Source organism: Vombatus ursinus, unplaced genomic scaffold (assembly GCF_900497805.2).
Source record: "Vombatus ursinus unplaced genomic scaffold, bare-nosed wombat genome assembly UNPS02014799.1, whole genome shotgun sequence".
Taxonomy (NCBI): Eukaryota; Metazoa; Chordata; class Mammalia; order Diprotodontia; family Vombatidae; genus Vombatus; species Vombatus ursinus.
In genome coordinates this window covers 26131074-26157819 of record NW_020954577.1, presented here as the reverse complement: position 1 = coordinate 26157819, position 26746 = coordinate 26131074, and the positions used below count along the sequence as shown (strand labels likewise).

Below are 26746 nucleotides of genomic sequence, written 5' to 3'. Positions count from 1 at the left end.
AAAAAACAGTATACCAACCCCCTGTAGATTTTGGACATCAGAGGAATTTCATGCAAGGAGGTTTCCTTGTCTATTTCTTTCCTCTTATGATAGATGTATTACCTCTAAATGTGCAAAGACTTCTTCAATTTTTAGATAATTGAAAATAGATCTATTTTGTTTTTCACTAATTCCTTTAGAGAGGCCAGGTGCTATAGTAGATAGATTGCTGGACTTGGAGTCAGGAATACCTGGGTTCAAATTTTCATTCTGACACTTACTAGCTGTGTGATTATGGACAAGTCTACTATAACTTTCAAAGGCTCATCTACTAAGTTGTAGGTTGTAATTTGTATGGAATGAGAGAGTTCCTACATCCAAGATATCATATCCTCTTGGTGTATTATTTCCTCTATATTATAGAGCAGGATCTGGGTTCAAGTCCCGCCTTTGATACATAATGTCTGTTTATATACTGTCTGTCATATGACTGGTTAAGTCATGGAACCTGGGAATACCTACCTACACCCAGGCAACCTTCTAAGTTGCAGAAGAGTTTCCAATTTGTACCAGTAGGGGGAGTTTCCTCATCAGGAGTTTCTGACCCAATCACAGAAACATTCTTCTCTGCCCTCCTCCCGTCCTGTCATCCAACTTCCCTTTCCTCTTCCTTGTGACATATTAAACTTAGATCATGGACCTCTTGGGAATTTATTGCTGTATATCATGCTAGATATTAGTATAATTACATTTCCTGCCAAACTATGCTCCAGTTCTCCAGAAGTTTTTGTTGAATAATAAATGTCTTTCCCAGTAATCTGTGTTCCTGGGTTTAGCAAACATTAGACTACCATATACATTTGGTTCTATTTCTTGTTTATCTAACTTATTCAATTGATCTTTTTTAAAAAACAAGATACAAAGTAATTTTGATAAGCATTGATTTATAGAATTATTTTGGACCAGAAAATGTCATTCTCCTTTCTCTTACTTTTTTCATTATTTATGTTGATTTCTTGACCTATAATTTTCTACATATGAATTTTGCTATTATTTTGTCTAATTTCATAACGTATTCCATTAGTATTTTTATTGGTATAGAGTTAAATTTGTTGATTAACTTGGGTAGGATGGCCATCTGCTTATGTTTTGGTCAGTTAACTCTTAAATATTTGATACATTTTGTTGTGATTTTAAATAGCATTTCTCTTTCTGTCCTTTTTCCTTGTAAAAATAATATGGAAATAATGCTTTACTTTTTATTCCCCTTACTTTGTTAAAGCTTTTTGATTAGTTTTTTTGTTGATTTTTTTAAACAAACCATCATATCATTTTAATAGAGGCATTTTAACCTCTTCTTGCCCAGTGCTTTTTCCCTTAGTTTCTCTTTTTTGCTTTGTAGCTATAATTAGTCATATAGCATTTATTAAGCACCATTTATGTGCCAGGTGCTGTGCTAATTACTGGGGATACAAAGAAAGGTAAAAAAAACAAACCCATCAATCTCTTGTCCTCAAGGAGCTCACATCTAACAGGGGAGACAACATGCAAACAACTATGTACAAATAAAATGCATACAGGGTAAATTGGAGATAATCAATAGAAAGAATGCACTAGCAGTAAGTGAGACTGGAAAAGACTTCCCGCAGAAGGTAGGATTTGGGACTTGAAGGAAGGCACGGAAGCCAGAAAACCAATGTGAGAAGCAAGAGAATTTCAGGCATGGGGGACAGCAAATGAAAATGCCCAGAATCAGGAGATGTAGTATTTTGTTTGGGGAAGGGCACGGAGACTTCTGTCACTGAATTACAAGATATGAGAAGGGAAGTGAGTATAAGAAAACTGGAAAGGTATGAAGGGGCCAGAGGTTGAATGAAGGGGAAGGGATGTGTGTGACATGGCAGACCTATGCTTTAGTAAGATGAATTTGACAACTGAGAGGAAAATGGACTGCAATGGGGAGAGACTTGACCAACTAGGAAACTATTTCAGTAGTCCAGACGTGAGGCGATGTGCTCTTGTCCTAAGATGACGTCAGTGTCAGGGGAGAGAGGGAGAGTTCAATTTTGCGTGTGTTGCATTTAAGATGTCTATGGGATATCCAGTTTGATATGTTTAATAGGCATTTGGAGATGTGAGACTAGTAGTCAGGAGAGAGTTTAGGGCTGGATAAGTAAGTCTGAGAATCATCAGCATTAGAGATGTTATGTGACATATAAATTTTTGATAATTGTGTAGTTATGGTGACTGTTGTTTGTATCATTTTTCATTTTGTCAGAAATCACATATGCGATTCTTGATTTTTTTTTTAATCAGCTGAGTGATCCCTTCTCCAGCCTTAGTTTGGGCTGAGATTAGCTTTTTGAATATGGTTTGATGGTTACTTACTCCATTCTACCCTGATCCTCCCACCACTTGGATGTTGTCTATGGCACCCATCATCAAAGTATAATTCTTTCCTGCTTCTCCCTTCTTCAAGGCCCTTTGTTTCCTTTTTGATCCCTTTTTATGGGATTTGCCATCAGTTTCTAGTCACTGTTCTCCATGTGCCTGTTGCAAGATTATGATGTTTAGGGGCAGCTAGGTGGCATAGTAGATAGAGCACCGGCCCTGAAGTCAGGAGGACCTGAGTTCAAATGTGACTTCAGACCAAACACTTGATACTTACTAGCTGTGTGACCCTGGGCAAGTCCCTTAACCCCAATTGCCTTAAAAAAAAAAGATTATGATGTTTAAAAAGTTTGAAAGACATAATTTCTCGGTAATTAGTCATTTTATTGATAATGCCAGTATTTTTTTTTTTTTTGGCAAGGCAATTGGGGTTAAGCGACTTACCCAGAGTCACACAGCTAGTGAATGTTAAGACTGAATTTGAACTCAGGTCCTCCTGACTCCAGGACCGGTGCTGTATCCACTGTGCCACCTAGCTGACCTGGCCAGCATTTTTAATAACAGGTCAATGGCACTCTCAAATGCCAAAAACCCTTATGGCAGGAGGCTCATGGCTTTTATGCTCCTGAGGGTGGCAATCAACTCTGATTGGTTAACAATTAATGAGAGGTGGACTTTCCAAAGAGAAGTGAGCTCATTCCACTGAGGGGCTGAGAGTGATATATCATGCCACTTTTGGACAGAGAGACTGTCCCTATACCTAGACTACTCCAAGCCTTGGGCAATATAGACAAAGATCTATATCCCCCACCCAAGCCTGAGCAGAAGGGAATTTCACCTTAGATTAGAAATCTGATCTAGTTGTTTGGAGTAGCAATACCCAGAATGAGGAGAATATTAATCCTATCTTCCATCAGCCCTGTCATTTAGAGATTGGACAAAGTAATAGGACAGGGATCTCTTTAATTTTAATAATTGGCTGTTTATATGAGAGAAATACTCAGTTCTCTCAAGATGGAAACCTCAAAGAAACAACATGTTAGCTAATCTGTTAGGTGTGGGGTGGTACCTCAGAATTGTTTTAATTTGCATTTCTTTAATCAATAATCATTTAGAACATTTTCAATATGACTATAGAAGGATTTGATTACTTTGTCTGAAAACTGCCTGTTCATATCCTATGACCATTTATCCATTGGAGAATGGCTCTTATTTTTATAATTTGACTCAGTTCTCCATATATTTGAGAAATGAGACTTTTATCAGAGAAACTTAATGTAATTTTTTTTCACAGTTATTATTTCTGTGTATTTCCTTCCATTCTATTTTCCCCGTTTATCCTACTCTCTCTCCTTTCAGTCTACCCATCCTCAAAAGTTTTTTGCTTCTGACCTCTGCCTCCCCCCGTCTTCCCCCTCTTGTATCAGCCCCCTCTTTCTCTTATCCTTTTCCCTTCTTACTTTCCTGTTGGGTAAGATATATTTCTATACCCACCTGAGTATGTATGTTATTCTCTCTTTGAGCCAATTCTGATCAGAGTAAAGTTCATGCATTGCTCGTCACCTCCCCCATCTTTCCAGCTACTGTAAAAGCTCTTTTGTGCCTCTGTTATGTGAGATAATTTACCCTCATTCTACCTCCCCCTTTCTCCTTCTCCCAGTACATTTCTTTTTCTCAGCCCTTAATTTAATTTTTTTAGATAATCATCCTATCACATTCAACTCATACCCATGCCCTCTGCTTTGTATACTCCTTCTAAAAGTCCTAATTAAAGTTCTTAGGAATTACAAGTATCATCTTACCATGTAGGATTGTAAACAGTTTAACTTCATTGAATTCCTTATGATAGCTCTTTCCTGTTTACCTTTTTTATGCTTCTCTTGAGTCTTGTATTTGAAAGTCAACTTTTCTATTCATCGTTAGTCTTTTCAACAGGAGTACTTGAAAGTCCTCTATTTCATTGCATATCCATTTTTTCCCCTGAAGGATTTACTCAGTTTGCCTGGACAAGTGATTCTTGGTTGTAATCCTAACTCCTTTGCCCTCTGAAATATCACATTCCAACCCCTCCAGTCCTTTAATGTAGAAGACACTAAATCTCATGTTATTCTGACTGGGGCTTCACAATATTTGAATTGTTTCTTTCTGGCTGTTAGCAATATTTTCTCCTTAACTGTAAGCTCTGGAATTTGGCTATAATATACCTGGAAGTTTTCATTTTGGGATCTCTTTCAGGAGGTAATCAATGGATTCTTTCAATTTCTATTTTACCCTGTGGTTCTAGTATACCAAAACAGTTTTCCTTGATAATTTCTTGAAAGATGATGTCTAGGCTTTTTTTTTTTTCATTATGACTTTCATGAAGTCCCCAAATTCTGAAATTATCTCTGCTGAATCTATTTTCCTGGCCAGTTGTTTTTCCAATGAAATATTTCACATTTTCTTCCATTTTTTCATTGTTTTGATTTTGTTTTATTCTTTCTCAATGTCTCATGGAGTAATTAGCTTTCACTTGCCCAATTCTAATTTTTAAGGAATTATTTTCTTCAGGGAGCTTTTGTACCTCCCTTTCCATTTGGCCAATTCTACTCTTTTAAGGAGTTTTTCTCTTCAGTGAATTTTTATGCCTCTTTTACCATTTGGCCTATTCTGTTTTTTAAGGTGTTATTTTCTTCAGTATTTTTATGTCTCCTTTACCAAACTCTTGACTATTTTTTTGTGATTTTCTTGCATCACTCTCATTTCTTTTCTCAATTTTTCCTCTACCTTTCTTATTTGATTTTTCTATCCTTTTTGAGCTCTTTCAGGAATTTTTTTTGGGTTTAAGATCAATTTACATTTTTCTTTGAGGCTTTGGATGCAATAGATTTGACTTTGTTGTCTTCTTCTGAGTTTGTATTTTGATCTTCCCTGTGACCCTAGTAACTTTCTATGGTCAGATCATTTTTGTTGTTTACTCATTTTCCCAGCTTATTTCTTGACTTAACTTTATGTTAAAGTTTGACTCTGTTCTTGCAGTGGAGGCACCACTATCCCAAGCTTCAGGATTTTTGTGCAGCTGTTTTCAGAGCTAACTGTGGGGGTTTATGATTTTTAGTTCTTGCAAGGTAGTATGATCTAAGGAGAGGGGTGTTTACTATTCTCCTGGCCTGTGTTCTGGTCTGTGAGTGACCGCAAGCACTTTTTCCCACCCTGGACCTGTGACTAGCATCCTTGCTACCCTGGGGCCCCAAGTTCTGGAGTGCTAGTGTTCCTCCTCACTCTGAGACTGGGACCCAGACCATAACCTGGATCCACATATGGGCAATGCAACAGAGTCCTGCTTCCAGTACTAGCAAAGAGACCCCTGTAATCTCCTTCTGATTAGTTGTCTGACCCTTTTACCATCTGTAGGCTGAGAGGTCTCGAAGCTGCTGCTGCCACTGCTGATTCAGTCATCCCCAAAGCCTGCTGCTGGGTTTAGTGGGGTGTAGTCTGTGTTCACTCTCACCCCAGTGTGATAGACCTTCCTGCCAAGTTGTCTTGGGCTGGGAAATTGTTTCGCCTTGTCTTTTGTGGATTCTGCCAATTCAGAATTTGTTTTGAAGCATTATTTAAAGTTGTTTGGAGGGGAATTTGGGAGAACTCAGATGAGTCTCTGCTTTTTCTCAGTCATGTTGGCTTCATCCCCCCTATTGAATATTTCAAACTAGATAATCCTATAGGGAACTCAAACTCAACATGTCAAAACAGAACTAATTTTCTTCCTCTGAAAACATACCTTCCTTTCAAACTTCCCTATTACTGTTGGGGGTACCATCATCCTTCCAGTCATCCAGGATTGTAACCTCAGCATTTTCTTTGAGTCCTCCTCCATCCCCGTCCCATATATCCAGTAAGTTGATAAATCATGCCATTTTTAGCTCCACAACATCTCTCCCATTTGTTTCCTTCTCTTCACTCAAATGGCCATACCCTTAGTTCAGGACTTCACCACCTCTCACCTGGATTTTTATAATAGCCTCCTAATTAGTCTCCCTCCCTTCAATCTCTTCCCTCTCCCGTCCATACTCCACACCACTGTCAAAGTGCTTTTCCTAAAGAGAATGTCTTACTCCCTATTTAGTAAACTCCAGTGATTCCATATTGCTACCACTATAGAAATATAAACACCTTTGATTAGTTTTTACAGCCCTTCACAACTTGGTCCCAACATACCTTTCCTACTTTATTATGCATTATGCCTCTTCCCCTAATCAATAATCCAATGAAATTGGTCTGTTTTGTTGTTCTTTACACACAATATTTCATTTCCTATTTCTGTGTCTTGCTGTCCTCCATGGCTAGGATATACTCCTACTTCACCTCTGCCTCTTATGATCTCTTGCTTCCTTCAAAACTCTGTTCAACCTCTATACAAAAGGATTTCCTGATTCCTGATTTCCTGATTCTGAGAGGATTCTATCCTCCCCAGTTTATACTCATTTATTTTCTTTGTATTTTATCTTGTTTCTTCTGCTTGAATAGACTCCTTGTGGGCAAAGTTTGTTTCTTTTTTGTATTGTATCTCCAATACCTAGCATAATTCCTGGCACATAATAGGTGCTTAATAAATACTTACTTAATGAAGTTTACCTATATAAAATATTTGCAATTTGCAAATATTTATTTACAGTTGGCTTGTATCAAAGGCCTGAGGTAAAACTTGTCCTCAGGAATGTAGTCTAAAAGATCTTTAGTGAATTGAAATGAAACTTTTATTTTAATGGAAAAAATGTTCTGTTTTTCTGGATAGGCAATTTGGGACTATTGGTTGATTTCTTTTGCTTTTTGATATATGTCCTTTCATTTCTTGTTCTGAATAGAAAGATTGGTGCTTTTTAATATGTGATTTATTTCTTCCATGCTGCTCGCAAAATCTTCTCATTGTTGTTGAAATTCTGTATTTTGAAGATTGCATTTCTAGGTGAGCCTAATTTGTGATTCCTATGTGTTGGCATCCTGTGTTTTCTGTTGGCCTTTACTCTTTCCTGTTTTTTTTCCTAGTTATTTTTATAACATTTTCAAACACTGCATTAAGACTCTTTCTAAATATTTTTGGGGAGATTTTGTCTAGTTAATTATTTTGGTTTTTTATTAATTATTTTGTTTCCATTAGAACCATCAAATTCTTCAGAGATTCTAACATCTTGCTAAGAATCTCCACCAATTTTTAAAAAACTATTGAGTCTCTTATTTATATATTTTTACTCTTCATTCACTGATTTCTTCATTTTTTTCTTCCTCCATTAATTTCTTCCTTAGCTTTTCTGAAGAGTCATGAGATAGATCCACTTTTCATCCTGGGACTTTTTTCCTTTCTTTAGTTTCTTTCACCCCAAACTATTCATTATGCTGGGTTTCTCTCCCCCTCTCTTTTGTTTACTTATTTCATAAGTTGATGTTTCCCCCTTTCAATGAGGACATATTCCTGTGTTTGTTCTTTTGCATTGGTACATTTCCTGCTCTTTTTGCAGTGATATGGGGGAGTTGGGTTCAAATATGGTCACTTGTTCCACCATATTTCTCTTCCCCTAGATCTCTCCCTTCCTATTCCATAAGGCTTGCTTATTCAATTTCTGAGTTGCTGAAAGCGATCTCTAATACATTGGATAACAAGATCAAGATCGAAAAAGATCTTAAGTCTGAAAGAATGGATTGATGTAAACAGGGAAAATGCAAAGTCCTATTCTTAATCTTTAAAAAAAGGCAAATGCAGTAATAATATAGGACAGAAGAAACCTGGCTCAACCTGGTTCATGTGAAAAAGACTGGCAGGGGTTTTATTTGACAACAAGCTCATATAAATCAACAACAGTATAATTACACTACCAAAATAGGTCATGTTATCTTAGTCTGCATTAATGGGAGTATAATGATCCCATTGGGGCAAGTCGTTGTCCCATGACATTCCGTAATGCTCAGACCACACTTAGAGTGCTGTGACTAGTTGTAGAAGACACATTTTTAGAGGGATATTGACAAATTGGGGCATATCCAGAGGAGTTATTAAGCTGAAGGGTCTGGAAACATTAGATGAGGAAAGCTGAAGGAACCACACATGTTTTACTTACAAAAAGGAAACCTTAAAAGGAACATTATGGCTCTCATCAAATATCATGTGAAAGAGGGATTGGATTTATTTCAAAAAGCTCCAGAAGGCAAAACTAAGACTAGAATGATTTATGCAAATTCCATTTGACAGAGTTATTTTCAAGAAGGGAGTCATACTGGGTCAGAGGTTGGACTAGATGACCTCTAAGGGCCTTTCCAACTTTAGGATTCCTTGATTGTAAATACTTTGGTGACATCTGCTCTTTTGATTGATGACTGCCTCCTACGGACCACCATTTTAGGAAAGACCCCAGTCATGTTTTGCCTCACTCACACCTGAACTTAGTCTCCAGACTTCTTCTCTGTGCCTGTTGCTTTGCCACCTTGGAGAAATCTCTTCTCTGAGTTCCTGCTCTTCAGACTGAGATCTCCCTCCCTGAGGCCATCATTTCAAGAAGGACCTCTGCCAAGCTTCACCTCCTTCATGCCTGCACTCAGTCATTACACTTCTTATTCTTTTTTCCTGATGCCTTACCCTGACGTGGGTACCCATGCCCCAACTTTCTAGCTTCCCTATATATATGTTATCTTTCCTGACTCAAATGTAAGCTTCTTGAGGGCAGAGACTGCTTTTTTTTGCTTGTATTTGTATTCTTAGCACATGCTAAAACATTTAATAAATGCTCTAGTCATCTATCCCTCTATCTGTCTGTCTATCTATGTATCTATGTTTCTATGTATGTATGTATGTATGTAAGTATGTATCTATCTATCTATCTAAAAGTCTTCCTTTAGACATTGAGTAAATACCATGAAATCTAGTTAGCTTTTCACAAAAGCAATGTGAAATTATTTCTTAGATCTTTGTTAGTAACGCATTTTTGTTGACAAGCCTCCTCCCTTCTACTTTTTTTCTGTGATGCATAATCCAGCAATAGGAGGTTGCTAGAGGAATTGCTATTTAGGTACAACTTGGACTTCATACCTTCTGAATTCCTTACCAACTGATTCCAGGACTGTATGAACATCTAAGATTTGCCATATCATTACTCCCTTCTTGATATAATTAAATAATCATTAGCGAAGCAGTCATAGCAGAGTGGATAAAGAGTTGGTCTTGGAATGAGGAAGACCTGGGTTCAAGTCCCATCAGTTCTCAAAGTGGCGACATCTGGGGATTTCCATAAGATGGAGATAATAATAGCACATAACTTGTTGACTTGACAGCTCCCAGGGCTGTTGTGAGAATAAAATGGGATGATATTTATGAAGCACTTTGCAAACCTTAAAGGGCTATGTAAATCCAACTGTTGTTCATTAAGTCATAGAGCAGTTTTGATATATGTCAGTTGAGGGAGTGTTCATCGCAGCAAAAATCACAGACCCCCAAAGTCTTAAGCTCATTTAAAGGCACATAGAAAACATGTTGCAGCCCAGCCCAGATTACCATTCTATTGGCAGTTCTCATTAACCCCCATGGGACCTAGATGTTTTAGCAGAAAGAGCTTCAGATTTTAGCATAGTTTCCCATAAGGGAGGTGAGGCATGAGCATTTATTCAGCACTTTCTCTGTGCCAGCCACTGTGCTAAGTACTGGGGATCTATATATGAGCAAAAAGAAAAATAGTCTCTGCCCTCAAGGAGCTTCCATTCTAATGAGATCTACCTGTCTGGCAGTACCACAAAAAAGCATTTTTCAGACTGATCACAGACAAATAGAAACCATCCCTGATTTGCACTGTAACACTAAAGGTTTCACTTCCACCTGGAGTCAAATATTGTTTGGAAAGAATTAAATCTTTATTCTTCAACTCCTCTGTCCTTAGATATAGGTGCTATTACTAGGCTGGAGAGACTCTAGGGTCTTTTTTTTATACCCAAAACATAGCACAGTTCCTGGTACACAGGAGGTGCTGAATAAATGTTTATCCCCTGTACCAGAGACTAGGTTCTGGAGGACTGAACTGTTCATCTCAAAATGCTCACCCTGGGTCCCCAAAGTGCTGAGCTACTATCTGTCTAGCTTTAGACATGCTTCACTTTATTTCCTGGACATCTCCTTGCTGGTTGTTTTTGTGCCTCCAGCATCTACATACACCCCAACTCCTCCCCCCTAACTTTCTAGTTCTGAAACCATAATCAAATCAATACTGCCATTGCCAGGCACCCTGTGGGAGAGACAGGAGGCAGCACTTACAAGACAAGTCAAACCACTACCACCTCCTTGACCACCAGGTTTTACAGCCACAGCTACTGAAGACTCAAGAAAGAAAGTTCTTGTCACTGAGAACTGCCAGATGTTTCAACATAAAAAACAGATGTGATTTAATCAGTGGAAATGACATTAGAGAAGAGGCATGACCATCTGCTTTGCTGCTGCCCCTTGAGGACCTTGAGACCTTTTTACCTGACTGGCAGTTGAAACCTTCCATATATGTTGTCTCCCCCATTAGAATGTGAGCTTCCGGAGAGGGGGGACTGTCCAACTTTTCTGTCTGTATCCCTGGAACTGAGTATAGTGCTTTGCACACAGAGCATGCTTAATAAATGCTTTATTCATTCATTTGTTTGCTCATTGTGACTTGAAAGGGTATGTCAATCTATTCCCTACAGTCCCATGCATCACCCCTGAGTCAAAAGATCTGTGTTTGTCCACCACTCCTTGCTGTCTCCCCCTTTCAGGGCACTTGAAGACAGGAATTTGTCTTTGTTTTTGTATTCCCGGGACTTAGAGCAGTAGTTTACATTCATTCATTCACTCATTCATTCATTCATTCAACTGCGTCACAAAAAAAAAAGAGAGTGAGTCCATTTCACACAATATAACAACATGATTGAACATTTAAAATATTTTTGAGCTAAATTTATTTTATCATGATCAAAACAGAGAAACTGATTTGTTAGGAGAGTGCCAAGCTTTATTTAATACATCTCTCTTCAATATTCCCCAATCTTCTGCAATTAAAGTGGGAACCCTAAGTGGAAACTTCAGTCTGGGTCTTGCCAACATCCAGCCCATGATACATGATTCTGATTCATGGTACACAATTCTGCAGTAAGGCACCTGTGTCAATTAGGGACACCAATTTGTCTACAGGAAGAGTTTGGGTTAACCATTCTGGGAAAACCAAGTTCTGTGACAGTAGAAGACATGTTTATAAAGGAGAACTTTTTATAACTCAGGACGATGTTATACTGTTTGGAAGCAACAAGTATTTTAATCAGCTTTGAATAATAATGATATAAGAGCTTCCATTTATAAAGCACTTTAAAGTTTTATAAAGTGCTTTTCCATATGTTATCTCATGTGATTCTCACATTGTTCTTTGAGGTAAATAGTTTGAGTATTATCATCATCATTTTTAAGATGAGGAAACTGAGACTAGAGAGTGACGAGAGTGATGTAATTTGCCCAAGATCATATTCAGTCCAGTACTAGAATCTAGATCTTTATTTTTTTGGTGTATATTATATATGTGTATATATATGTATATGTGTGTATATATAATATGTTTATATATATACACACATATACATATATAGTATATATTTATATAGATGTATGTCTATATATATACACACACATATATATGTGTATTTGATGCTTTTTAAATACACTATAATCATTTCCTAATAACTGCCTCCTTCCCCACTTCCCTGCCCCTTAAACCAGTAGAAACCTCTGTTACAACATCAAGAAAAAAACAACTGTGAGGGAAAACCAACTGAGTCAGAAGCTTCCTCTCCCAATGGGTGACACATTTTTATAACCATAACCTCTCTACCAAGAGAGTGGAAATATGTCTTCTTGTCAGTTTTTTGGAGTCAAGATGAACTCTGAGGACTTCTAATTTTAAATTCAGAGTTTTTTTCCTTTTGGTATGTTGGCTTTTATTATAAGAAAAATTTATCTTAGCCCTGTACTTACATACTTAGAGTTCTAGATTTTGTAGTTTTCAAATTAAATTTTGTACCCCAGCTCAGAGAGTGAATCAGAAAAGATTCTGAGCAAGGCAAAGAGAAAGAAGGGCAAGGAGGGGAGTAGAAGGAACTGTAAAAAAACAGCTTGAATATTAACTAGATTTTTTTTCACAAGTTGTAGTGTTATGAGCCATATATATTTTCCCTCAACTTATTTATTCTTCCTTCCTCCCTTATTTTTTAAAGTTTTACTGATTTCCCTTTTTTTTGCACTAAGATCATTTCCTATATATTCCTGTCCACCACTGAACCCTCCTTTATAACAACAACAAAAACCCAAACAACTAAATGAAACCAGTGCATCTAGTAACCTACTGTATGCCCTGTTCTGTACCTAGAGACCCCTACCTGTCTTTTGAATGGAGAAAGGTAAGTTTCCTTATCAGTTCTCCATTTCTCCCATTATTTCTGAGTGACGTTTGACCACAAAGTCCACATTCAGACAGTATGGGAAAATTCCTTGTTCAGTTTTACATGAGACAGGCATAGAAAGTTTAGTTAATTTAAGTAGCTTCGTTTTTAGTTGTCTCCTGGCGGGGTACCTATTTGACAAAATATCTGTTAAAGGACAACGTCTTCTAGTGTTATGTTTGAAGTTATCATTACATGCCTTACATTCTCATATTCTACTAGTAATATTCCCTAACACAGGTTTATAAAGGACTAATTTTCTAATTCTCAACCTTATAGTGGATTAGGCAGCAAGAGGGTACAGAGTACTGGGCATGGAGTGACAAAGACTTAAGTTCGAATATAGCTTAGATACTTAGTAGCTGTGTGACCCTGGGCAAATCACTTAACCACTGTTTGTCTCAGTTTCCTCATCTGTAAATGGGGATAATAATAGCACCCACCTTTGAGAGTTGTGGTGAGGATCAAATGAGTTTTTTTGTGAAGTACCTTGTCAACCTTAAAGAGCTCTGTAAATTGTAGCTGTTATTATCTTGACAAAGTAGAAGAGATTGACATTATTTGCTTTCCCTTAAGTAATACTTAATCTGTAAGGGGGAAAAAAATAACGTTCACTGACCAGGTTCCCTCATTAAACTTTACCTTCCAAACACACTATTATTTAGATCATCTTGTGCACTTATTTCCTGTCCTTCCACTTAGGTGCTTCTGGCATGGATTCTGGCTTTACATTGCCTTCCAGTTAATTAACTTATGGGATACAATCATTTCACGGGACGCTGATGTAGGAAGGCATCCTGGTGTAGGAAAAAAACAAAATCAAATAGGAGGCAGGGACCAAGGCTGGGTTCTAGTTCTAGTGACCTTGGGCAAGTCCTTACCCTCATTATGCCTCGGTTTCCTCTTCTGCAAAACATTCTTGGACTGCTAGGGTTGTTGATAGGATCGGATGAGATAAAGACAGAATGTGGATTTGAATCCTTGCTCGGCTACCCTAACTTTTACACTAGGTAACTGTGTGATCAAAGGCAAAGCACTTGTCTTCAATGAGCTTCAGCTTTCTCATCTGGAAAATGGGGATAATTCTTACAGCTCCTCATATGGATGGGGCTTTAATGAGACAATGTGCATGGAGTCCTTCATAAAACCTAAAATGCTATAATGAACATCAACTATTATCATTGCTGTTATTATTTCTCTGACCTTGGTCCAGTCACTTCATTTCTCTGGGCCCCTTCCCATATCTATAAGATGAAGGGGTTGGTTAGATGGCCTCTAGATAATGAGACACTTTACAACTCTGTGTCTTATGTAAAATTACCTTTAAAGCAATATACAGCTGCACTAAGACTTTTGGGACACCCTGTATAAATGCCTCCTTATGGTCTTGTGTTGCCAGGTCCCCTGACGCCAGTTGTACCCCTTAAGAAAGGCAGACAGTGTTGTTAGGAAGATTTTATTTTCTAAATGAAGTCATATCTAGAAAAATGAAGTTCTAGAAAACAAACCAGAGAGGCTTATCTTTTGAGTTGTGCTAACTATAACGTCAGCTTTGGTCAACTGGGCTAACCAAGTGTCTAAGTTACATTCTGAAGATGCTTTAGGAAAAAAAATAGCATTACCATTTAATAATCACTTCAAGACAAAGCTGGAGGTTCCATGTCCAGGACATTGTCTACATTTTTATACAGAATGATCTGATGAAAAGGAGGCAAACAACATGAATAGGCCAATGCATTGAATCTGGGAAGTTGAATTATCCAACTTATTCTAGGAATCTTCAATCCTTAGGGTTTAAGAGCATGCCCCTCCCCCCTTTCTGGGCCTCAGTATTCTCAACTGGGAAATGGGGGATTTGGACTAGATGTTCTAAGGCTTCAGATCTCAATCTGTGACAGTGACCATGGCCTGGCCTATGACCTGTGACCATTTCTACACTGAACTTTTAAGTCATCAGCCATTCTTCCCCTCACCTGACTAGATGCATCTTGACCTAGGTCTTTGCTGTGCCACTCCTTACCAGTCTACTGTCCCATTTATATGCTGCCCTATACTTATCTCCTTACCCTGCTTAAAAAAAAAAAAAAGAATAAAGTGGAAACTCCTTGAAAGCAAGGAGGCAAGGATGTTTTCACTTGTATATTTGCATCCTCAGTAGTTAGTATATAGAAGGTGCATAATAAATGCTTAATGATTATATATATGTGTATATATATATATATATTTCCTATTTCATAAAATGATAACATTCCAAAAAGTTTTGGTTTCAGTCTTACATTTCATTTTAAGCACAAAAGCCATAGCAGGAATCTTTGGAACATGTGTGTGTATGCATGTATGCACATATATTTATGGATGTGTATATATCTCATAACATATCATCCATGATATAAAAGAATCCATAAACCTGAATGTCTGGTATTCATTGTTCTATTTGTCCTAATGCTAATGATCTAGCTTCTGGCACCTTTCTGATGACATGCTAAGATAGACAGTGTGTAACTCAGCTACTATATCTCTCTATCTATCTGTTCATCTCTATATCTATGTATGTATACACACGTATATACACATATATGTCTGCACATCCACATCCATGTATGTATATGGAAGTAGGGTTGAGGGTTGATTAGACTAAATAGCAGAGACACACAGGGATCCAGGCCATTCTGTTGTAACTCAGGAGAAGTCATTTGATACTCAAGGAGTCTTCTAGTGCTATGGGATGATGTATTTATTGAAAAGTGGGAATATTAAGTTCAGTTCTGTACCTGGAGTCTGAATATTCTTGTGTTTCCTTGCCTTTTAGGGATCTCTGTTCTTGAATCTCCAAGATTTTCAGTTCCTTTCAAGCCTTGTAGGACACATCCTCCCCCCCACCCAGGCCATTTTTTAAGGAAAAGAAAGGAATCCTTTTTACAAACCAGCGGAGACTTCTTGCTCCCCAGTAGATGGAGTGTATGTTGAGCTCACTCGGTCAAGTGTCTCCCCATGGAAAATGGGGCAGTGTTTGCAGAAACTCCGGACAATGTATTTGCGGAAGAAAGTAGAGAGGTATCTTCTAAACTTTTCCCCAACAAAGGCATAAATCACTGGGTTGATACAGCAGTGAGTCATTCCAAGTGTCTCTGTCAGTTGCATGGCTCGACCAAGGTTCTTGGAGCTATCACAATTGTCTAGACCAAAGAAAACTTGGAATGTATTCAAGAGAAGCACGATGTTATAGGGAGCCCAAAAAAGAAAGTAAACGATCATAATCACAAAGATTAGCCTCACTGCCTTATGTTTCTTCTTCTCATTACGACACCTCAGTAATGTTTTTATGATTCCCGAGTAGCAGATGATCATAATAAAGAGGGGTAACACTAACCCCAAAATATTCATCTTTAAAGTTTGGAAGTTTTTCCAGACAGTGGACTGATCTGATGGGAAATGAGGACTGCAGGTGTGTTGCATGCCTTCCTTTTGAGATTTGGTGAAGATGATTGCTGGGAGAGAGGCAAACCCAGCCACCACCCAGGTGATGACACTCGTCAAAATGCCAAAGGTGACGGTCCTAGCTTTCAGGGCAAACACAGCATGGACAATGGCCAGGTACCGATCGATAGTCAGAAGGATGATGAAGAAGACTCCTCCAAAGAAACCCATGTGATAGAATCCCGTCAGCATCTTACATAGGACATCTCCGAAGATCCACTGGTCTGCAGCGTAGTGAGCCCAAAATGGGAGGGTGACAATGAAAAGTAAATCAGAGATGGCCAGATTGAGCAGATAGATGTCAGTCATGCTTTTCAGCTTCTTACATCTTATCAAGATGAGAAAAACTAGAGCATTGCCCACAAAGCCAAAAATGAACACCAGGGAGTAGAGCGGGGGGAGGAGCCATGATGCTGTCTGTCTCACATCAAAGTTTTGGCAGGGAGCTTTGTAATCATAGTAGAATGGTGAGGTGGTTGACTCATCCATTTTGTCCTGCAAATGAAAAAAAAAAAAACCAAAAATGTGCCATTCCTTCAGTACAGTATCACCAGGAATCACAAGATTATAAATGTAAAGCTAGTAGGGACCTTGGAGATCATCTAGTCCAACCCTCTTGTTTTATGGATGAGGAATCTGTGGTCAGAAAGGTTAATTAAGTTACTTACTCAATGTTAAGTAGGTACTGACTTAGGCATAATTTGAACCCAGTTCTCTTTACTTCAAATTTATTGCTCTTTCTGCTAGAGTGAGCTGCCTCTCAAGTAGTCTATGAGAGATGCATACAATCAATCTATCAATCACCCAACAAGCATTTATTAAGTGTTTGCTGTATGACAGGCATTGTACATGTATCAGTACATATTCATGATAGCATTGATGGTGGTGTTCTTTATCTATGAGGATGATGCTTCTGACCCATTGTCTGGGCTCTAGCATTTATAGAGTTGCTTTAAGGTTTATAAAGCAGAATATGTAAGTGATCAGATTTGGTCATCACAACGACGCTGTAAGGGAGGTGCTCTTGCTAGTTCCCATTTCGCAGATGTGGCAAATCAGTTGGACAGATTCACACTTAGGCTTCCTAACTCCAAGTTCAGCTTGGTGTCATCCAGATGCCGCTAGTCATTATTGGAACATGCTCTTTTAGACATTTCCCCCGCCAAGAAGCAATAATGGATTTGTACCTTTCCACTCCATTCCTCTTGTGACCATAGGAAGATTTCATAAATGTTAAATTTCACATATGGTAATTAGTTTCAGCAAATTCTTTTATGTACTTGGTGTAACAGAAAGAATGTTGTATTGGGGAATCAGAGGGCATGCCTTCAGTCCCAGATCTGCCGCTTGCTCACCATATTATCTTAAGGAAATCACTGTATATTTCTGGGACAAAGTTTGTAGTTGTTGTTGAGTCATTTCAGTTGTGTCTGACACTTTGTGATCCCATTTGAGGTTTTCTTGGCAGAGATACTGGAGTGATTTGCCTTTTCCTTTTCCAGCTCATTTTACAGATGGGGAAACTGAGGCAAACAGGGTTAAGTGACTTGCCTGAGGTAATACAGCTAGTAAGTGTCTGAGGCCAGGACAAAGTTTACTCACTTGTAAAATGAGGGCCTTAGTCTAGATTATATCCAAAGTCCTTCCTAACTCTACCTCTGCTGAAAGTAGAAAACCAGACATGAAATATTCAGCTCAGTAAATAGAAGGGCAAACAGATACAAAATACATGGATTGCTAATTATTCTTCCCTTTTGCGGGCAGCTGTGGCATTTGGTCTGTAGCCTTTATATGTATGTATCTGTGGGCACACATTGGCTGCATCAGACAATTAAGCTCGTAGGCTGTATTGCAGTCAAAGGGTCAAGAATGAACAAAGGCACTGGATGCCCTAGAGAACATCTTAGGGGAGTTATCATGGAAACACCTTCCTTGCCTTTTCCCTTGTTATGGCATTCTTCCTTGGGTTAGGGGTACTCCAAAAAGACTATTGAGATCAGAAGTAAAGTTGAGTGTTCCTTATTTTTTGATGTGGGCGGAGAATTTCACTTTCCCTTTAGAATTACATGAAGTAGAGATAGCAGAACCTGTTGAGGGTCTAGCGGGGGAGAGGTAAGCAAACATGAACTGGACTAATTAAATTAATGGAGTAGATAGTACTTCCTGTGTCGCATTAGATGAAGCTCATTATTTTTGGTGGGAGGGGGATAATCCAACTTGTGATTTCATCAGAGAAGGGACTCCCAATGAGAAAATGCCTTCCATTGATACAGATCAACGTCTCATCTTTAACTTAAAATATTTTTTGGGGGGCAGCACTGGGAAGTTAAGTGACTTGCCCAGAGTCACACAGCTAGTATGCATTAAAGGCAGGGCTTGAACACAGGTCTTCCAGACTACAAGGCCAATTCTTTCTCCACTAAGCCCCGCTGGCTCTTATAAAACTTGTAGAGATAGTGACTGGAGCTATGATTTCATTGGCCTAGAGAATTTTTTTTTTGTTGAAGCAATTGGGGTTAAGTGACTTGCCCAGAGTCACACAGCTAGTGAGTGTTATGTGTCTGAGGCTGGATTTGAACTCAGGACCTCCTGACTCCAGGGCCAGTGCTCTATCCATTGTGCCACCTAGCTGCCCCGGTGGAGAACTTTTGAATGAAAATTCCTTCTATCAATGCAGAGCTCACTTTCTAGAACTTTGAGGGTTGAAGTGACTTGCCCATGGTCACACAGTCACAGCATGTCTGACACAGTGTGTGTCAGAGGCAAAAGTTTAACTCAGGTCAAGCAGTGGCTCTTAGAAAGCTTGTAGGTATCAGGTATGGTGCAAATTGTCCTTAATTAACCAAGAGGGCAGCTAAGTGGCATAGGGCATAGAGTGCTGGATCTAGAGTCAGGAAGACTCATTTTCCTGAGTTCAAATCTGACCTCAGACATTTCCTAGCTGTGTGACCCTGGGCAAGTCACTTCACCTTGTTTGCCTCAGTTTCCTCATCTGTAAAATGAACTGGAGAAGGAAATGGCAAACCAGTCCAGTATCTCTGCCAAGAAAACCTCAAATGGGGTTGCAAAGAGTTGGACACAACTGAACAAAAACAACAGCAACAACAAGAAGCCAACATTCCTCCAGCTTTGCAAGCTCTAAAACCTGAACTTTCTATAAATTATTAAGCCTTCAGATCAAAGGATCAGTGCAGCATAGATTTAGAGATAGAAAAGACCTTAGAATCCAGCCTGGCTCACTTTATAGATAGGAAAACTGAGACTCCTGGGAAGTGAATTGACTTTTTTTTTTTTTTGCATGACATAGTTCCTTTAGCATAAACAACTGAAATAATTACCTGAATCAGAGGGAGAACTGTGACTCCCTCAAAGTCCAGTCACAAGCTATTTTTATATTAGTCATAGCGTGAAGAAGAACTGAATTAAAATCCTTTCCCTGATGCATATTGATTATGAGACCCTGGGCAAGTCACTTAAACTCTCAAAATTCTAGAAAATGAGCTGGGTATTGATAGAAGGAATTCTCTCATTCAGAAGTCCCTGGGGCTAATGAAATCATAGCCCCGGACCCTATCTCTATCCCATAATAGAAAGCAAAAGTTCTTATCGTTTTTGGTGGCACAGATTCTTTGGGTAGTCAGAGGAAGCCTTTGGATCCCTTTGCAGAATGTTTTTAAATGCATACAATTAAATCCATAGGCTTGTCAAAGCAATCAATTATATTGAAATACAATTATCAAAATATTTTTCCATCCAAATTCATGGACTGCCTGAAACTTATCTAGGGACCCGATACCAGGTCAAGAACCCCTGATTGGAAGCCATGCAAGAAGTAAGTTCTTGCAGAAAAGGGAACTTTTGATGCTGTTTGCGCTGGACTAAGCAGATACATAGGAATGCCGTGTGAGGTTGAATACTACCTTAAATGAAAAAACTCTCACCTTCCAACAGTGTTTCTCAGGAGATGGATGAATCACAGGATTTCAGAAGCCATCTAGTCCAGTCCACACCTAAGTAAGAATCCCTAACAGGAGAAGAAATGTAATGAGTCAAGTGCCTGTACTGTTACATATGTAGAATCTTAGCAGGAGAAGGACATTTCCTTCCACGGTGGACATTTTCAGCATGTGACTTTAATCCATCCTTTCTTTCACTGAGGTGGAGGAGAGAGAAGCTGGATAGTATGAAGATGGAGCAAGGAGAGGAGGGAGGAAGGTTTTTCTGCTTAATTTGGAGATAAATTTCAGTCCCCTTTGTGTTTTTTCAGCAAAAATCCCCTCTCTCACTTAACCCCTGAGGGGAATTCCCATTTTTCCCCTTTCTTGATGTCTGGGTTTATAGTCAGAGCAACCTGGATTTGAATCCTGGCATTGTCACCTGTGTGACTTTGGGTTTGTCATGTCACTCTCTGGGCCTTAATTTCCTCATATGGAAAATAAAGGCATTAGACTAGGTCATCTCTCAGATGGCTTCCAGCTGAAAATCTCATTTGCAACTATGCCTCTCAAAATTATCCAGCAATAAATAAGCAATGGTCTAGGGAAAAGCACTTTGCTCTCATCTTGCTGATTGTTTTCAGAGCTAAATGCCACCCAAATATAAATGCACAATGCATTTGCAATGGAATGCTTATAATACCCTCCCTTCTGACTCCCTTTTAGAGAAATAACCATGGTACCAAATAAATAAAGTAATGAGAAGAAAAATCCACAACTCACCAATAGACAGTTTTCTCCAGAAGGCACAAAAGTTTTAACCTTCTCAGAGACTTTGCTGTGAAAATCAGTAGATAAAGCCTGGTATGCAAAAGTAGGAAATAACATTTCCTGCAAAAAAAAGAGGGCGGGGATATACTGAACACGTATACATAGTATAGAATTCACCAAACTTCCCCCCACCCCAACTCTCACAAATCCTCAAACTGAAGTGCCATAGTTCTTCTTCTCCTTGTTCCAGCACTCAAATAGAATGTATCTGTTGAAATCTTATTTCGAAATCCTGGATTTGAGTTAGGCACACCCTGGTATGTGGCTCAGGGTCCTACAATTCTCTTTATTTTACAAGTCTAGAAGCCTCCCCAGATATGGTAAAGGATATCTCCTCTGCCCAATGGCTGGCAATGAATGGTACCAATGATCCCTAGTGATGCACCCACAGTAAAAATTTAGTTGAAATTGGGTGAGATAGGGAGACCCAGTCTCAAAACAAACCTAAAAAAGAAAGAGTTCCTAGCTAATGAATCCCAAAGGAAGAATCAAGACACAAACTTTGTAGGTTACCGTTAAAAGCCTTATTTTACAGATGGCCTGGCACATAGTAGGCACTTAATAAATGTTGCAAAGTGACTGAATGGGGAAACAAAAAAAGAAGAGGGAGACTTCAGACTATCAGTGGCAGAGCTAAAAACTCCAAAGCTGAGATTAGCCATGTCCTCCTAGATACTTCAATGACTCTCCATTGAACTGGGACCTGTTCTTTGCCAAGAAATATAGTACAGAAAACTGTGCCATGGTAAAAAAAGGACTGGAGTCAGGGATGGGAAGAAAGGAATGTTGTACTTCGATTTTTTAAATAATTTATTTAGTATTTTATTTTCCCCTAGTTACATGTAAAAACAATTTTAATATTCGTTTTTAAACTTTGAGTTCCAAATTCTCTTCCTTCCTCCCTCGTCACCCTCCCTGATTGAGAAGTCAAGCAATTCAATATGTTATACATGTGTAGTTATGCAAAACATTTTCACATTAGTCATGTTGTGAAAGAAAACATAGACCAAAAAAAAAACCTCAAGAAAAATGAAGTTAAAAAAGGATGCTTCAATCTGTATTCAGTCACTATGAGTTCTTTCTCTGGGGATGGAGAGCATTTTTCATCATAAGGCCTTCAGAGTTGTCTTGGATCATTGTATTGCTGAGAATAGCTAAGTCATTCACAGCTGATCATCTTACAATATTGCTATTACTTTGTACACAGTACATTTCACTTTGCATCAGCTCATGTAAGTTTTTCCAGGTTTTTCTGAAAGCATCCTGCACATCATAATCACATACCACAATTTATTCATCCATTTCCCAATTGATGGACATTCCCTCAATTTCCAATTTTTTGCCACCAGAAAAGAGCTGCTATAAATATTTTTGTACATATGTGTCCTTTTCCTTTTTGTTTTTTTTTCTCTTTTGGGATATAGACCTAGTAGTGGTGTTAAGTCAAAGGGGACGCATGGTTTTATAGCCCTTTGGGCATAGTTCCAAATTGTGCTTCAGAGTGATTGAATCAGTTCACAACTCCACCACCAGTGCATTAATGTCTCATTTTTCCCACATCCCCTCCAACATTTGTCATTTATCTTTTCTGTCCTATTAGCCAACCTAATAGGTACGAAGTAGTACCTCAGAATTGTTTTAATTTGTGTTTCTCCAATCAATAAGTGAGTTAGAGTTTTTTTTTTTTGTATGGCTATAGATAGTTTTGATGACTTCATCTAAAACTTTTCAAATCTTCTGATCATTTATCAGTTGGGGAATGGCTTTTATTTTTATAAATTTGACTCAGTTCTCTATAAGTTTGAGAAATGAGACCTTTATCAGAGAAACTTGCTTCAAATTTTTTTCACAGTTACTATTGCTAACTGTATTTCCTTCCATTCTATCCCCTCCCCCGTTTATTCTATTCTCTTTCTCCTTTCACCCTGTCCCTCCTCAAAAGTGCTTTGTCTGACTACTCCCTCCCCCAATCTGCCCTCTCTTCTATCACCCCCTTCTCTTATCCCCTTCCCCTCCTACTTTCCTGTAGGGTAAAATAGATTTCTATACTCATTTGAGTGTGTATGTTAATTCCCTCTTTGAGCCAATTCTGATGAGAGTAAGGTTCACTCACTCTCCCTCACCTCCCCCTCTTCCCCTCCACTTTTTTTCTTGCCTCTTTTATATGAGATAATTTACCCAGTTCTACCTCTTCCTTTCCCTTTCTCCCAGTACATTTCTCTCTCACTCTTTAATTTAATTTTTTTTTAGCTATCATCCCTTCATATTCCCTGTGCCCTCTGACTATACTCCTTCTAACTGCCCTAATAGCGAAAACGGTCTCATGAATTACAAACATCATTCTCTCATGTAGGAAGGTAAACAGTTTAACCTTATTAAGTCCCTTATGATTCCCTTTCTTGTTTACTTTTTTATGTTTCTCTTGAGTCTTGTATTTGAAAGTCAGATTTTCTATTCAGCTCTGGTCTTTTCATCAAGAATGTGTGAAAGTTCTCTGTTTTATTGAATGTCAATTTTTTCCTCTGAAGGATAATATTCAGTTTTGCCACGTAGGTGATTGTAATCCTAGCTCCTTTGCCATTCAGAATATCTTATTACATGCTGTCTAATCCTTTAATGAAGAAGTTGCTAAATCTTATGTTATCCTGACTGTGGCTCCATGATATTTGAATTACTTCTTTCTGGCTACTTGCAATATTTTCTCCTTGACTTGGGAGCTCTGGAATTTGACTATAATATTCCGTTTTCATTTTGGGATCTCTTCCAGGGGGTAGATTGGTAGATTCTTTCAATTTCTATTTTACCCTCTGGTTCTAGAATATCAGAGCCATTTTCCTTGATAATTTCTTGAAAGGTGATGTCTAGGCTCTTTTTTTTTTTTTTTTTTTTTGTTATAATGGCTTTCAGGTAATCCAAAAATTTTTAAAGTATCTCTCCTGGATCTATTTTCCAGGTCATTGCTTTTCCAATGAGCTATTTCACAGTCTTCTTTTTTTTATTCTTTTGGTTTTGTTTTATTGTTTCTTGATTTCTCATAAAGCCATTAGCTTCCATTTGCTCAATTCTAATTTTTAAGGAATTATTTTCTTCAGTGAGCTTTTGAATCTCCTTTTCCATTTGGCTAATTCTAGTTTTTAAGGAGTTTTTTTTTTTTCTTCAGTGAACTTTCTTTTGGTGAACTAAAAAATACTCTTTTTCCATTTGGCCAATTCTGCTTTTAAGGCATTCTTCTCCTCACTGGTTTTTTGTATCTCTTTTACCATTTGGCCTAGTCTGTTTTTTAAGGTGTTATTTTCTTCAGGTTTTTTTTTTTGTGCCTCTTTTGCCAAGCTGTTGACTCATTTTTCATCATTTTCTTGCATCACTCTCATTTCTCATCCTAATTTTTCCTCTACCTCTCTTACTTGATTTTCAAAATCTTTTTTGAACTCTTCCATGGCCTGAGGCCAATTCATATTTTTCTTGGAGCCTTTGGATGTTGGAGCTTTGACTTTGTTATCTTCTTTTGAGCATGTGTTTTGATCTTCCTTGTCATCATACTAATTTCCTATGGTCAGAATTTTTTGTTTGTTATTTGCTCATTTTTTTCAGCCTGTTTCTTGACTTTCAACTCTTTGCTAAAGTAGGGCTGTGCTTCTGGGGTGGAGGGCACACAATCCCAAGTTATATACAGCTGTTTTCAGAGACACTTCTAGGGGCCTGTAAGTTTCCAGTTCTTCCAAGGTGGTATGATCTAAGGAGAGGTGTTTCATTACTCCTCTGGTCTGTGGTCTGGTCTGTGGACGACCACAAGCACTTTTTTCTGCCCTGTAACTGTGACAAGGGTGCCTGCTCCACTGCTGCCACAAGCTCTGGTGTGCTAGTACTCTTCCTTGCCCTGCTACCCAGGGACTGTGGAACTGTTACCCAGGACTGTGACATGGATCCGAGTGTGTGCAAAGCAACAGAGTCCTGCCTCAGTGCTAGCAAAGAGACTCCTGGAACCTCCTTCTGACTAGTTGTTTGGCCTCCTTACAGTATGTGGGCTGAAAGCTCTGGGTTTGCTGGGGCCAGGGCTGTCCTGGCCCAGCCTGCTCTGGGCTGTGCTCCACTCTCACCCAGGTGTGACAAACCTTTCCTGCCAACCTTCCTAGTTATCTTTGGCTGGAAAATTATTTCACCCCATTCTTTTGTGGGTTCTGCTGCTCCAGGAATTGTTTCATGGCATTATTTAAAGGTGATTGGAGGGGTTTTGGGGAGAGCTCAGGTGAATAGCTGCCTTTTCTCTGCCATCTCGGCTCCACCCCGCCCAAAGTGTTCTACTTTTAGTCTCTAAGAAGTCTAGTAGTCTTAGTTCATGTAAGTGAGCCATCCACCCCTGCTTAGGATCATGGTGTTAGAGCTGGAAGGGACTTTACAAGCTACTTGGTCCAAACCCCTCATTTCAGAGATGAAGAAACTGAGTTTAAGAGAGATTAAGTGACTTGGCCATGAACAGACACACACATACACAATCCACATAATTCACCTCTCCCCAACAGAGGCACATGCACACACACGTGCATACACACATGTGCCTCAACCCCACCACTACCCAAAACCACATTTTATCTATACTGGAGCAGATTTCCTCGACCAAGCTCCATGAGAGGAAACTCTCCAGGAAATGGCTCACAGAGTCCTCCCTCAGTCCTCCAATCAAGAACAAACAAGGAAATGAGGAGATAAAGAATTTTACCTCTGAGTTTGGACAAAAAAAGAGTTAAAGATTTTGTCCAAAGATAGGGAGCTGATATCTATCAGCCAATAAAGGTAAACATCTAACAGTGGGAAGGGAAAGAAATCAACTTTTCTTTTTTTGTTTTTGCAGATTTTCAAAGTACTGCATTGAGTAACCGTTAACAAAGACGTTCAATAAACAATTTGTTTTGTTTTTGCAGATTAAAAAAAATACTACATTAAGTAACCATCAACAAAGACATTCAATAAAGTACAGTTCTAAAATAAAATCCAAAATAAAATTATAAATTATAGTTAATACAAGAAAGATCAAACTGGGTAACTTTTACTCTCTCTGCCAACTTTGATGCAGCTCATCTATTGACTTGCAGGAGACGTCTTAGGGAATTGTCTGAAGCACATAAAAGTTAAAAGACCTGTCTAGGGTCACCCAGCCAGAATTTGTCAGAGCTGCAGTTCCAACCCAGACCTTCCTGACTCCCAGCCCAGCACTCTATTCACTACATTTGCTGCCTCTCTGATTTATTATTTATAGTTTGTTTATTGAATAGTATACATTTTCACCAAATAATAGTATAGTGGAGTGGAGAGAGTACTACATTTAGAGTCAGAGGACCCTGGTTTAAATCCTGCCTTTGTCATTTACTCATGATGTTTGTTGTTTTAGGTAAGTTCCTTAACCTCTCTGAGGGTTGGTTTCCATGTCTGTAAAAATGATTGAACTAGAAGATCTCCAAGGTCCCTTCCAGATCTAAGTCCTATCACAAAAATACCCCATTTGCTTCTGATATCTTTTGCTTCTGTGTTTCTTTTTCTGAATCTTGTTGCTGTTACTTTAATTATTTTAACTTGCTTTGTTCATCCATGGGATGGAGTTCAGGTAGAAATGGTCCTGGGACAAGTCACTATCCTCCTATTATTCTCTTATGTTTTATATTCTATGGATTATT

At 38.6% G+C, this 26746-nt stretch overlaps 1 protein-coding gene across 1 annotated transcript; it reads right to left on the bottom strand.

Moving 5' to 3' along the window:
• Positions 1–14276: 14276 nt before the first annotated feature.
• LOC114050675 (C-C chemokine receptor type 5-like) lies at positions 14277–21111 on the bottom strand. The gene is made up of 3 exons (XM_027872536.1): positions 21030–21111; positions 20253–20335; positions 14277–16806 (listed from the first exon to the last, which is right to left on the bottom strand). The coding sequence occupies exon 3, from the start codon at positions 16798–16800 to the stop codon at positions 15751–15753; it is 1050 nt and encodes a 349-aa protein (XP_027728337.1). The 5' UTR covers positions 16801–16806; positions 20253–20335; positions 21030–21111; the 3' UTR covers positions 14277–15750.
• Positions 21112–26746: the final 5635 nt, after the last annotated feature.

Bases quoted from the DNA above. Each gene is read 5' to 3' on its own strand.
- LOC114050675 (XM_027872536.1), bottom strand. From the start codon at position 16,800: ATGGATGAGTCAACCACCTCACCATTCTACTATGATTACAAAGCTCCC.